Here is a 13,227-nt window from a genome sequence, read left to right as displayed (position 1 = left end):
GGCAGGAAGCTTGAGGATGGAGAGGGACGGGAAGCCTCGAGGCGAGGGAGACGAAGAGATAAGGTAGGAGAGAGGGGGATGCGAGTTAAATAAAATAGATGGATGTGAACTCGTGCGTGGTGATGCAATTTGTCCCGGTTGGAGATCTTCACCGGGATAAAATGGTACTCTCTGGTCCCGGTTGGAGCCACCAACCGGGACAAAAGGCTGCACGGGCCTTTTGTCCCGGTTGGAGCCACCAACCGGGATAAAAGGCCACTCTTTTGTCCCGGTTGGTGCCTCCAACCGGGACAAAAGGCCCCTGTCCCCCCCGCTAGCCCGGCTAGCCGTTAGACCCGGGACAAAAGACACCTATTGTCCCGGGCCCAAATACTGCCGGGACAAATGGCTTGGAACAAATGTCTGTTCTTTAGTAGTGAGCCAATCCGGCGCTTCAATTTGCGCCCCACATCCCAACGAGGGAGTTAACAATCGTAGCCTGCTAGCGACGGCGCCGTAGCCTCGACGCCCATCCCATCCACACCGGCGAAATCGAAAGAGTTAAATCAAAACCAGGCGTCCATCTCCGACCGGTCACCATCCATCGCCTCGGCCGGAGGAGTCAGTCCGCCGGTAGCGCTAGCGACGCCTCGTCCCGGAAATATTCGCCAGCCCGATCGCGTCCGCTCCCCCGCAACCCAACCGACTGGACACGGGGGCTGCCCGTGCCCGTGCACGCGCGCGCGCTTCGGCAGTTTGGGTCCGTCCATCCGCCGCGCCTATAAATACGGAGTCAAAGGAAGGCGGTTGTTCCCGTGGCGCTCCTCCCGGTCCCGGCCGCCTCCTCTCCTCTCTTCCCTCGTCTCGCGGTCGCGCCCAGAGCCGAGAGGAGGAACAGGCAGGGAGATTCCACGCGCCCGGCAGTTACGATACCGCGCCGCAGATTCCCTCGTCGCTGCTCCCCCAAGCCCTCCCGCACCAGCAGCGCCGCCGCCCTCCGCCGCCGGCTCTCCAGTCCAGTCCAGGTACGCGGCCAGTCCCCTCCGCTTCTCCCCCTGCTCCGGCTCCGATCCGTCGTGAACAACCAACCGTCCTCGTTGGCATGTTCGCTCCTCACGACGACGCTAGCGGAACCGATCGGTTCCCAACCTAGAAGAACAGCCCGTATGATGTGATCTACTAGGCCGCTAATCTGCCACCGCACATCGGCGTAATCGCCTCCTCAGCGTCGGATTCGACTCTTTCTCTCCAACTGTATTCCTAAACTGTTCAATTTTTATTTGTTTATTTTTTAAAAAAAAATCTGCATGCATATAGCAATATACTACTAGCATAGGTAGGGATGAAAACAGACGGGAACGGACGGGAAAACCCCTCAACCATTTCCGTTTCCGTTTTTTATTACGAAAAACGGGAGCGGGAGAGGAATAGCCGGGTATGGGAGCGGAAACGGGATATAACGGTTACGGAAACGGGCGGGAACCGGAAAATCTACCGGAATTCATTATTATTTAATCACCACTCATTTTGCATGAATATAACACTAGACACTCCTATACACAAGCTATTTTTCAAAAATATGATCAATATTTCTTGTTTACTATGTGAAATATATGTATTGATATTGAAGAACATGTATTGATATTGAGAAACAATATATGGTGTGTCTATTTATTTTTTCCCGGATTTTATAGATACGGGGAAAATACGGGATTATTCCGACTAAAAACGGAATCCCACAAATACGTACGGTATACACCTCCTCCCGCTTCCCATCCCATTTCCGTATTTTTTCGTAAATACAAAAAACAGACAGAATAAATATAGAAATACGGGCGGAACGGGACAGTATTTTTTCCGTCCGTTTTCATACCTAAGCATAGGCCGCGCTGGACATGTATTCAAAGACCCAGGCATTACTACATTCGTCCAGCTGTTCACCAGCTGCGCCACAGGCTGCTGCTGCTGCACTGAAACCTTCTTGTCATTCACTCATTCTCTGCAAGTCAAGTGCAACCGGGCGGCGGCCAGGTTCTCTCTCGTCCAGGTTCCACGAACCTGGCCTCCCTGCGTGTCCCTGTCACTTGGTCCGCTACCAGGACTCTCCTGTTCCTGTATGGAAACCACAAACCAGAACGACCGCTGCTCTGCTCGGTTCGGCGCAGTTCCCCGCCTGCATCGACACCACACCCACCAGCGGCGCGTCTTGGCCGCACACCTTCTCCGCTCTGTGTCTTTTCTGCGTGCTCGCACTGTTTGGATTGGAATTGGATTGATCAGGTAAGCTGGCGACCGCGCTCCAACCTGGACACGCGCTGCTCGTTCCGGTCCTGGCCGGCAGTTTTCGTTGGCTCGTTTTTGCCTGGAATCCTTGAATGGCTGAATCCTGATCGTCGCGCCGGCATCGACACTGATCATCCATCATCCCGTCGTCATGTGAACGCGCGCTAGGGGGGCGGCCTGGCCCGGCTGAGTGAATACCCGTCGAGTATTTCTATATAGATTGTCGTCTAGCTGGTGGCCTCGTGCCTCCCTTTCGCATGCCGCGTGGAGATACGCTACTAGTATGTACTATATATTACAGTACTTCAAAAAAAGCATGTACTATATATATTCACCTCATGATGCTTGCTCCCTCGTGAACTGTGTCCGCTGCTGATGCACGCGTGGACCGGATTAAGGTTATTATCTTATTTTAGTGGCCAATCAAGCACATAATTTGGCCAGCCACGACCTTTGGTCAAGCGCTCAAAGAAAAGCAACGAAGCAAGCGCAAGAGTATCCGCCACAGACTGCATGATTGATACAGAGAAAGACTCCCTCCTCCGTCAGCATACTAGTAGCTAGTACGCATATACTACTTTTTTCATAAAAGAAACTAGTAGCTAGTATATCTATTATCTTAATACAATAGTGTTAAAGGAAGCCACCACGTTCGCCAAGAGAGTCTAGAAATTCTCAGAATTAATCTAAAAAAGAGAAGAGTTTACACCATTGAATTTTATAAAGATCTAACGGTCTATATTATTCTGAAAAATTCATATCTGACATAAAAATCTATATTGAATAAAAATTTGGTATTCCCTATTTAGATATGGACTCTATTATATTTTTGATGTAAACAGGTATACACGGACTAGGACTCATCTCTTCCGTAGGAATGTATCCCAAAAGATGCCTTTGAATAAACAAATAATGAATCCCCTGATCTGCAGAGGGAGTACAGTACAACAAGCAAAGTGAAATATTAGAGGTACAAACGCATCGTCAGCTGGTATAAGTTCAGCATGTGCAAAATAAAAAAAATCATAGGGTCCAACAAAAACTTAACAATCCTACTACATGCCGCTCGCCCCCATAATCAAATCTCGGCAAATAATTAGCCAGATGCCTTGATCAAAGGAAAAATTATAATGCATGAGTCTGCATCTATCAGTGAAGTTAAAAATTGCCTTCCTCCACAATGCAGCTGAGGATATATTTGCTACCACATTCGCCCAAAGAATGTAGAAATTCTCAAGTTAATCGAAAAAAGATGATTAATAAATAACTATATTCATAATTTAAAAAGTAAAGAAGATTAGTATTTGAATTCTATGCCATTAATTTTATGAATTAAATTATGATGGTGCTTACTAATCTAAAGAGTCCATATCGATCGAGTACCACTAATATAACTTCGGAATTAAAACTTTTTAAAAGATAGAACATGATCAAAGAATCCATACTGAATACGATTAGTAGGTAACTAAATTTGGAATAAAAAAATAAGAAAATTAGCAACTGACCAAGAGTCCATATCAAGGCAATTATTAAATAGCTAAATTCAAGTTTTTTAGCAGTTGACCAAAGAGTCCATATTGAATATGACTAATAAATAGATAAATTTAAGAAATATAAAATAGGGAAAAATAGTTATTTTGCATAGCGATTAAGAAGCAAATTAAGAAGGAAAAATAGTTTTTTTGTAAAGTTTTCCAAATACGTAAAGTATTAGGGTATGTTTGTTGGAAGCTTTTCCGACAGCTTTTGTAAAGTTACACCAAATACGTAAAAATAAAGTGGGCTCACCAACGAAGCCAAATGAAATCCCGGAACGGCTTAAAATGAGAGGAGAAAGAATAACTTTATGGCTTCTCCTGCCTCCTTAAGTTCTAAAGTGTTTTCAAAATGACCACATTAGCACAAAGAAGCTGCTTTCAGTTTCGGCTCCATCAAAATATGATTTCAGCATTGAAGTCAAAACTAAATCAATTTTAGAAGAACATGAGGTCCAACCAAACAGATTAATAGCGTGCAATTTAGGGAGTGTGTTAACAACTCTGAAAAATCATTAGAATAATAATGATGGAGAAGCACATTGAATAACATTAGCTTACATCGAACAACTATGAGTAAAAGAAAATAGAGAAATAATTTAACAGGAGTCAGATTTCGAGACAATGATGATGGGAATAGAGGATGGCGAGCTTAAAGAAGATGACCGTACCTTAGCAATAGTACGTAAACGGTAGTCATGACGGGGAAAGATTCAGCGGTTTTATGCCAATATAGATGTATGTATGCATAAAATTTTAGGATTAAAGATGGTAGAATACAAAAGTTAGCTAGCCGTGCTATTTGCGCGGGACACCTCGCTAGTTTATTAATTATGTTAAAGGGAGGAAAAGAAAGATTTTTTTTTAAAAAAATCTTCCCCTTTTTCAGACAAGGCTAGGTTGTTTCATCGGGAGGTCCACCCCATAATATTTGACTCACTCGTACTAGTTTAATCTGTTGGAGCATTTCCAATCATTAAAACATTAACTTTTTGTTATTGAGAAGAGGGATGAGTAATCTGTTGGAGATGCTCTTTACATCCGAATCCGATAACCAATATAAGAACTCCTTTTAAAAAAAGGTATATAACTCTTTATTAGTAATCCCACGTCATATCTTTTTTGTCTGAAGAAAAAAAAATGAAGTGGGATTACGAATACAGGAATAATCCCGCATCATGCGAGACGCCACCAGATGTTGATCACTTAATCCGGATCCGGCGTCGCGTCAGGCCGTTTGGGTGTTGCCACACAAGAGGAAGGATTCTCCAAGCAAAATCTCCGGCGAGTCACAGTCCCCCAAGTCCATCGTTTTCCGAGGGCTAACGCCAAACCTGTCCTCCTCGCGGTGGGAACGAAAGCTGCGTTGTTTCTCCTCCGTTGGGCGTCGACGCGTCGTTGTCGCGTGTGATCGTCCAGCGTTCCAGCAATAGTTTGACCGCTCCTTGTATAAGAAACCCAACCACGCCGCTGGCAGATGCCTGCAATTTCAAAATTGCTAGTTCCGTGCATTTGGGAAAAAAAGAACAGTTGGACTTTGCATTTTGAGCGTTCTCACAGTCTGAACTCTGATTCTCTGAAGACTGAACAATAATACAGATGTTTGGTTGAGTGGCTTAGCCCCAACCAGGTTTGTCGGGGACACCCTGGTGATGTTTGGTTGCCTGTTCAGCTCTCCTAGTCTGGCTTATCCAATGCAAAAGGTACCTCCTAGCCAGGCTTAGGGAGAACGAGCAAAATGGCCGTTCCCAGCAAGCCAGGCTTGCGCCAGCGCAAGATGCCTCGACGAGTGAATTAATATTACTATACTAAGGCTCCAAGATTTGGAGCAACGCCGTGCGTTCTGGCCCCACGTGGGCTCGTGCACTGTTCATACAGGTCCCACATACTATTCATGCGGGCCCATGTACTATTCAAGCGAGACCCACGTGGGACCCCCGTACTATTCAGGCGGGACCCACGTGGGACCCACGTACTATTCAGGCGGGACCCGCGCGGGACCCACGTACTATTCTGGCGGGACACACGCGGGACCCACGACTATTCAGGCGGGACCCACGTGTGACCCACGTACTATTTAGGCGGGACCCACGTGGAACCCACGTACTATTCAGGCGGGACCCACTTGGGGCCCACGTACCCCATGTACTGTTCATGCGGCCACCTTGGGACCCACATTCTATTTAGGTGGGGCCCACATACTATTTGGGTGGGACCCACACACTGTTCAGGCGGGCCCACGTACCATTCAAGTGGGACCCACGTATTATTCAGTTGGGACCCGCGCATATTATTTCGTGGGACCCACCGTGGGACCCTTTTAAAAAAATATTTCTTCCATTATTTGAAAATACAAAATATATTTAATTACTCTCTGGTCCTGTTTGGTTCTTTGTAGCACAAGTAGCACAAAAATTTTGACCAATAATTAGGGGTATTAAATAAAGGCAATTTACAAAACTAACTCCACAACGCTGTGCTACTTCGCGAGACGAATCTAATGAGGCTTTTGACCGCACGATTAGACGATGGGTACTGTAGCATCACTGTAGCCAATCATCGATTAATTACTATCATTAGATTCGTCGTGAAAAATTACACCCATCCGTGAAAAGGTTTTGCAAATAAACTTCGTTTAATACTCCATGCATGTGAGATTCTTTTTTCGGGAATCGTGTGCTATGATACAATAGGGAAACCAAACAGGACCTTTATATACAAATATAATTGCTAGACTTTGAATACTACGTTCGCATGCGGTTGCCCTACTACTTTTTGGACTTTGCTTTCACTTTATAAACTCGAAAAATATAATTGAATTATTCATTCATCGCTAATCTTATTTTTTTTCCTCTACAAAAACTAATAATCAATGTAAACCAATCCATCAACTATACCTATTAGCATAAAAAAATAGTGAACTCCTAAAAAAACTATATGTACCTCTTCACTAAAATGTTTGGAACTGCCACCCTCTCATACTCTAAACTACCATGCTAATTTACTATAATTTTATATTTGATTCAATATGTCGATACCATATTGTCTTGAATATAATAGGGGATAATATTTTTCCCATTATTAATTTAGGTCAATTTCTTTTTAAATAGGCGAGCGCCAACCTACCTAGTTCTACCACCTCCGCCGGTCCTTCCTCTCACCTCCGTTCACCATATCCCCTTTGTCTCTGCCTCCGTCAGTTGCCATATGCCGCCTCCAAACATGTTCGTCCACCTCTGCCGTGACGGGAAATGCGCTCCCGCGCAGCTGGCGCCGCTCACGCACGAGGCTCCTGCTTCCCGCGCCGCCTGGCGCAGCTCGCTCGCGGCCTCTGCCGGTGGAGCTGGCCCACGGTCGCTCGCACATCTGACTCCGGAAGCTTTCCGCGGGCTCCTACAAGCGCCGCGGGGGGCTTGCCCGCCGGGCAGAGCTCGCCCATTGCCGCCTCGCGCAGCTCCTACCCACGCCGCCGGGGAGCTCTCCACGGGGCCCCTACCAGCACTCACTAGTGCTCGACGGAGCGTGGCCGCGGCCGCTCACGCACGCGGCTCTTGCTTGCACTGTCGGCCGGAGCTCACCCACTGACGCCGCGCCCACGGCTCCAGCACGCGCCGCCAGCTAGAGCTTACCCACCATCACCGCGCGCAGCTCCTGCCCGCGCCACCAGGAGGAGCTCGCCTGCCCCGAGTCGAATTTGCCTGCGTTAATGGATAAACTTTGCTATTCATCAGCAAGAGAGGTAACTCCACCTCTATGCGGTACAGGGTCTCATGGCCAACCAACCAAACGGAAGCTAAACTAGCACAAGCCTATATTTAGCAGACAACCAAACGCCAGCAACTGCACTGCTCAAACCAGGCTTAACTGAACCAGGCTTAGATTTTAAGCTTGGCTAGCCTAGCACAAGCAACCAAACGGACCCATGTCACTGCTGCATACTCAAAGCACATGTCACTGCGAAGGGATTGTGCTCCCAAAATAGGAGTAGTAGCTAGAAACCAAACCATAAAAGAAAGCCTGCACATTTCACGTGCATTTGCTTGTTAGAAACTGCAAAAAGATCCACAGGGTGAAGATGCTGCCGGTCCACGTCATCACAGAGACCAACTACCAGTTCACCTTCAACACAGTAGCACTGAATCCTTCCTTTTTTCCTTTAGAAAAAAAATCTGAATCCTTTTCACCTCTCGTGAACACGAGCTGGAAAATCCGAGGAATCTGAAACAGTCGTGACAGAAAGAAGAGGTGGGAGGATTCCAAATCCGAAGACCCCACGCCCCAGCTATAGGTGGCCAAACGAGCGGCCCGGCCCGGCCCGGCACGGGCCCGGCTAAGCACGGCCCGTTTAGTCACGACCCGCTTAAGCACGAAAATATTAACGGGCCGTGCCGTGCCTGTCCATGGGCTGAAGTGCCGGCCCAGGCACGGCCCGAAATTGATTTAATCGGGCCGGGCCGGCCCGTTTGGCCCGGCAGCCCGAAAATGTTTAAATAGGGTTTGATAATGGATAACATTGTATTTAAACGGGTTTATCGTGCTACCCATCGGGCCGATCGGGCCGCCCTTTTTCGGGCCGTGCCTGGACGCGTCCATGGGCCGGGATTGAGACCCAGACACGGCCCGGCTATCGTGCCCGTGCCGGCCCGAGCCCAATAATATTTGGGCCCGTGCCGTGCTTGGGTCGGACTAATATGGGCCGGGCTTCGGCCCCCATGGGTATCGGGCCAAATGGCCATCTATAGCCCCAGCGAGCGCCACGACTCGCCTCCCGGTCCTTCTACGCCACCCCACCAAAAGAGTCCGGTGCACGTGCTGGCTCGTCCCTGTCAATCGACTCATCCAGTCGCCACCCCTCGGCGGCTCGGCCCTCGCCATTGCCGCCGGGGCTGAGAAGAAGAAGGGAGGCGGGGCCTGCGCGGCTAACACCATCATCGATTGCTCCTCCTTTAGTTTAGTGGTCTGGGAAAGTAGGAAGCGGCCATCAAAAGAGGCGTCCCTTTGGGCTTTGGGGCTGGGGGCTCGGCCCCCACAGAGTTCTTTGGTGGCCTAGCTAGATTGGATATTATGATGGTTGGATGAGTGTTCGTCTTGGCCGCCCACCTCGTCCGCCTCGTTGGCTCCGCACGGCTGCATCTCTCTTGAGACGAGGACGGGCCGCGCGCTTCTCTGCGTAGTCCTTCGAGCAGGTACGAGCGGCCTCCTCCTCCGTCTTCTTGATTCCGCCATGGCGTCTGCGGCAGTTGGAGGGGTGGAGATTCCGGCGGTTTCTGAATCTTCTTGTTTCTGTGCTTTATGAGTATGGTTGGCCATGGCGTCCGGTTGCCCTCCATTAGTCATCTTCAAATTCCTAGCTGTGCTTGGCACTTCGGCAGTTCCGCTTGCTAGTGGCCACTATGCTGAAGAATTGGGCGGGCCTGTAGTGTTCATAACTCGATGATCAGTTCCTCTAGGAGCTAGGTCTTGTTTAGATTCAGATTTCCCCCCATTGTTTGTGTGGATTACTGAAGCGGCCAATAAATCGAGCAATTTGTCCGTTTTCCCCTCGACTAACTTGTGCCAACAAAAAAAATGTTTTTCTCTCGAAGAAATTGATGTCTGTATTTGAGTCGTTAAATCGATCTCATTTGTATGTTGTTTTTGTTCTGATGCAAATTCACGCCTTAGGCCTAATCGTAATCTCTTATAATTCAAGGCTTCTTGTGCACGTTTGCTCCGTTTATTGGCATCCAGGACTATCTCACTGAATCTTCAGTAACAGAATCGTTATATGCTCGCAGGATAGGAGGCCTCTGACTCTCTGAGCTGCACACCATCTGAGCGACGCCATGGGAGAGGTCGCAGACATGTACACCCAAGACGGGACCGTCGACATGAAGGGCAACCCGGCCGTGAAGAAGGGCACCGGCAACTGGCGCGCCTGCCCTTACATCCTCGGTCAGTACGCTTCTCTGCTCCTTGCTCGCCCTGCTCCATTGCTCTGCCTGTTGTCCATTGATGGTGGCAGCTCATCTGATGCATTCATGGTTCTTCAGCGAACGAGTGCTGCGAGAGGCTGGCGTACTACGGCATGAGCACCAACCTGGTGAACTACATGAAGACCCGCCTCGGCCAGGGGAACTCCGTCGCCGCCAACAACGTCACCAACTGGAGCGGAACGTGCTACATCACGCCACTCATCGGCGCATTCTTGGCTGACGCCTACATGGGGAGATACTGGACCATCGCCAGCTTCATGATCATCTACATCATTGTAAGTGTTCTACCGGAATGATGGATGGATCATGGATTCATGGTTTCTTTGCCGTTACCACTGCCAGCGAGAGGATCATTTGTGCACGACTGGCTGATTGAAACAGGGCCTGACGCTGCTGACGATGGCGTCGTCGGTGAAGGGGCTGGTGCCGTCGTGCGACGGCAGCGGGACGTGCCACCCGACGGAGTCGCAGTCGGCGGCGGTGTTCGTGGCGCTGTACCTGATCGCGCTGGGCACGGGCGGCATCAAGCCCTGCGTGTCGTCCTTCGGCGCCGACCAGTTCGACGAGAACGACGAGCGCGAGAACAAGAGCAAGAGCTCCTTCTTCAACTGGTTCTACTTCTCCATCAACATCGGCGCGCTGGTGGCGTCGACGGTGCTGGTGTACGTGCAGACGCACGTCGGCTGGGGCTGGGGCTTCGGCATCCCCGCCGTGGTGATGGCCATCGCTGTCGTGAGCTTCTTCGTCGGCTCGCCGCTGTACCGGCACCAGCGCCCCGGGGGCAGCCCGGTCACGCGCATCGCGCAGGTGCTCGTCGCGTCCGCGCGCAAGTGGAGCGTGGCCGTGCCCGCCGACAAGGCGCAGCTGCACGAGACGCTGGACAAGGAGTCCGGCATCGAGGGCAGCCGCAAGCTCGAGCACACGGACCAGTTCCGCTGCCTCGACAAGGCGGCCGTGACGGCCGCCGACGGCGCGGCGGCGGCGGCGCCGAGCCCGTGGCGGCTGTGCACGGTGACCCAGGTGGAGGAGCTTAAGAGCGTGGTCCGGCTGCTGCCCATCTGGGCGACCGGGATCGTGTTCGCGACGGTGTACGGGCAGATGAGCACCATGTTCGTGCTGCAGGGCAACACGCTGGACCAGCGCATGGGGCCCCGGTTCCGCATCCCCTCGGCGACGCTCTCCATGGTGGACACCATCAGCGTCATCATCTGGGTGCCCATCTACGACCGCCTCATCGTGCCGGCGGCGCGCTCCGTCACGGGCCGCCCGCGCGGGTTCACGCAGCTGCAGCGCATGGGCATCGGCCTCGTCATCTCCATCTTCTCCATGGTCGCCGCGGGCGTGCTCGACGTCGTGCGGCTGCGCGCCGTGGCGCGGCACGGGCTGTACGGCGACAAGGACACGGTGCCCATCTCCATCTTCTGGCAGATCCCGCAGTACTTCATCATCGGGTGCGCCGAGGTGTTCACCTTCGTGGGGCAGCTCGAGTTCTTCTACGACCAGGCGCCCGACGCCATGAGGAGCCTGTGCTCGGCGCTGTCGCTCACCACCGTGGCGCTGGGCAACTACCTGAGCACGGTGCTTGTGACCATCGTGACGCGCATCACCACCAGGCACGGCAGGCTCGGGTGGATCCCGGACAACCTCAACCGCGGCCACCTCGACTACTTCTTCTGGCTGCTCGCCGTGCTCAGCCTCCTCAACTTCCTCGTCTACCTGCTCATCGCCAGGTGGTACAAGTACAAGAAGACGGCGGAATACCTGGACGCCACCAAAGGGGAGCGCAACCAGGACCACTGATGAAAGTGGTGGTGCAGGGCTACATACAGGCTGACTCAACGGAGAAGAAGAAGAAAACGAAGTGGTCAAATTCTCTGTGCGGTTGGCTTCCGGTTTGTTCGTGGGAGTTCGCGTGTTTAAACGTACTAGTTCACTGTAGGTGACAGGGGTCGAATGGATTGTTTAGTATGTCATGTGTCAGTAATACGCGCAATGCTTGATCTAAAATATAAGTAGTATCTATAAAATAAGTTCAGCTCCTACAAAAGCAACGAATTACTGAATTCTTCCTCCAGAGCACACGCTATGGCAGTGATCCTATCCATTAGGATGGATGACACTCGACGCTGTTTAGTTCCCAAATTTTTTTTACATAGCCCATAACATCAAATTTTTGGCCACATGCATGGAGTATTAAATGCAGTTGAAAAAAATAAATAATTACACAGTCTAATTGATTAGTACGAGATGAATCTTTTAAGCCTAATTAGTCCATAATTGAACATTATTTGTTAAAGTAACAACGAAATGTGTTATAGTACTAAAACCCAAACTTTTTCGCGAACTAAACACAGCCTAACAGATTCTTCCTCCAGATTTGTCCTAGTCAAACGTTGTCAGACTCCTGCTTGAATCTCGTGTCTGAAGATTAATCCAGAAAATATTTGCTGTTTGTCATAGGCCTGCCTAATTCTATGTTGAGAAAGGTCAGTGACTGTGAGTGCTAAAATTTTAGAAACTAGGAATTCACATTGTACTGCCTTATTCTGTATGGCGTGAATAGCATGGCTTCTGCTGCAGTCACCCGAAAGACAGGGCGCGGTCGGCAGACTGGGCCTCGAGAACATGCAGTGCCTACTGGATTGCCATGGGCCATGGCAAGGCACTAATTCTCGAACGCGGACACAAGATGGCCTGCGCCCTTTGGCTGAGCCACACTCTCACTCTGAATGGTCTGAAGAGAATTCTTCAGATGCCAAACCAGTGTTCTTGATCACTATCAACCAGGGCCGTATCTAGGCCTGTGCGGCCCGTGCGACCGCACAGGGCCCCCAAATTTTAGGGGCCCCAAAATATAATGATTATACTAGGAATAATTATATAGTAGGCTTTGTTTTAGTTAGTATACTAGGAATAGTTATATAGTAGGCTTTGTTTTAGTTATCTTTTGGCCCAATACCAAGCAAATTGTAGCTCAAATATGTCATAGAAGAGGAAATATGTCGCTCGATTTGTCTTTCAATCGAATCCGCAGGCCGCAGTGCAATCTTTTCCGCTTCCACCGTCACCGCTCGCTAGGCACGATCGTGACGTCTGCACTTCCACCTTCCGTACTTCACTGGCCACTAGCAAGCCACAGCACGGAACTAGGGCCCAGTTAATAGTTCGCACAGGGCCTCCAGATTTGCCGGTACGGCCATGCTATCAACAATTCTAGTCCTTCCCTACGTTCTATGCTGAATCCAAGCAAAATGCATCTGCTACATTTGTGGGTTGTTCAGCTTTCAAGTCATGGCAATGAGCTTGACGCCTTGACCTCATCAGCCAGCTCATGGATTCATGTCTATGTGGCTCGCAGAAAGAAACATTGGGTAGTACACACTACGCTGAATCCTATGGGAATTACATCTACTACACTGACACTGGATCAAAAACCTACTAAACGGTAACAGCGT

At 50.0% G+C, this 13,227-nt stretch overlaps 1 protein-coding gene across 4 annotated transcripts; it reads left to right on the top strand.

The window, feature by feature from the left end:
- The first annotated feature begins 787 nt into the window (after positions 1–787).
- Positions 788–11,830, top strand: LOC120706027 (protein NRT1/ PTR FAMILY 8.1-like). Of its 4 annotated transcripts, none has more exons than XM_039990592.1 (4): positions 788–1,004; positions 9,580–9,731; positions 9,830–10,047; positions 10,154–11,830. In XM_039990592.1, the coding sequence occupies exons 2-4, from the start codon at positions 9,623–9,625 to the stop codon at positions 11,570–11,572; spliced, it is 1,746 nt and encodes a 581-aa protein (XP_039846526.1). In that variant the 5' UTR covers positions 788–1,004; positions 9,580–9,622; the 3' UTR covers positions 11,573–11,830. The 4 variants fall into 4 exon arrangements, with proteins under 4 accessions (XP_039846526.1, XP_039846524.1, XP_039846523.1 ...); XM_039990590.1 differs by having other exon boundaries at positions 789–1,004; positions 9,575–9,731; XM_039990589.1 differs by lacking the exon at positions 788–1,004 and adding an exon at positions 8,592–8,983 and having other exon boundaries at positions 9,575–9,731.
- Positions 11,831–13,227: the final 1,397 nt, after the last annotated feature.

This window comes from Panicum virgatum, chromosome 5K, assembly GCF_016808335.1.
Source record: "Panicum virgatum strain AP13 chromosome 5K, P.virgatum_v5, whole genome shotgun sequence".
Lineage (NCBI taxonomy): Eukaryota > Viridiplantae > Streptophyta > Magnoliopsida > Poales > Poaceae > Panicum > Panicum virgatum.
The sequence above is the reverse complement of the archived record's forward strand: the minus strand, read 5'-3'. Positions and strand labels throughout refer to the sequence as shown.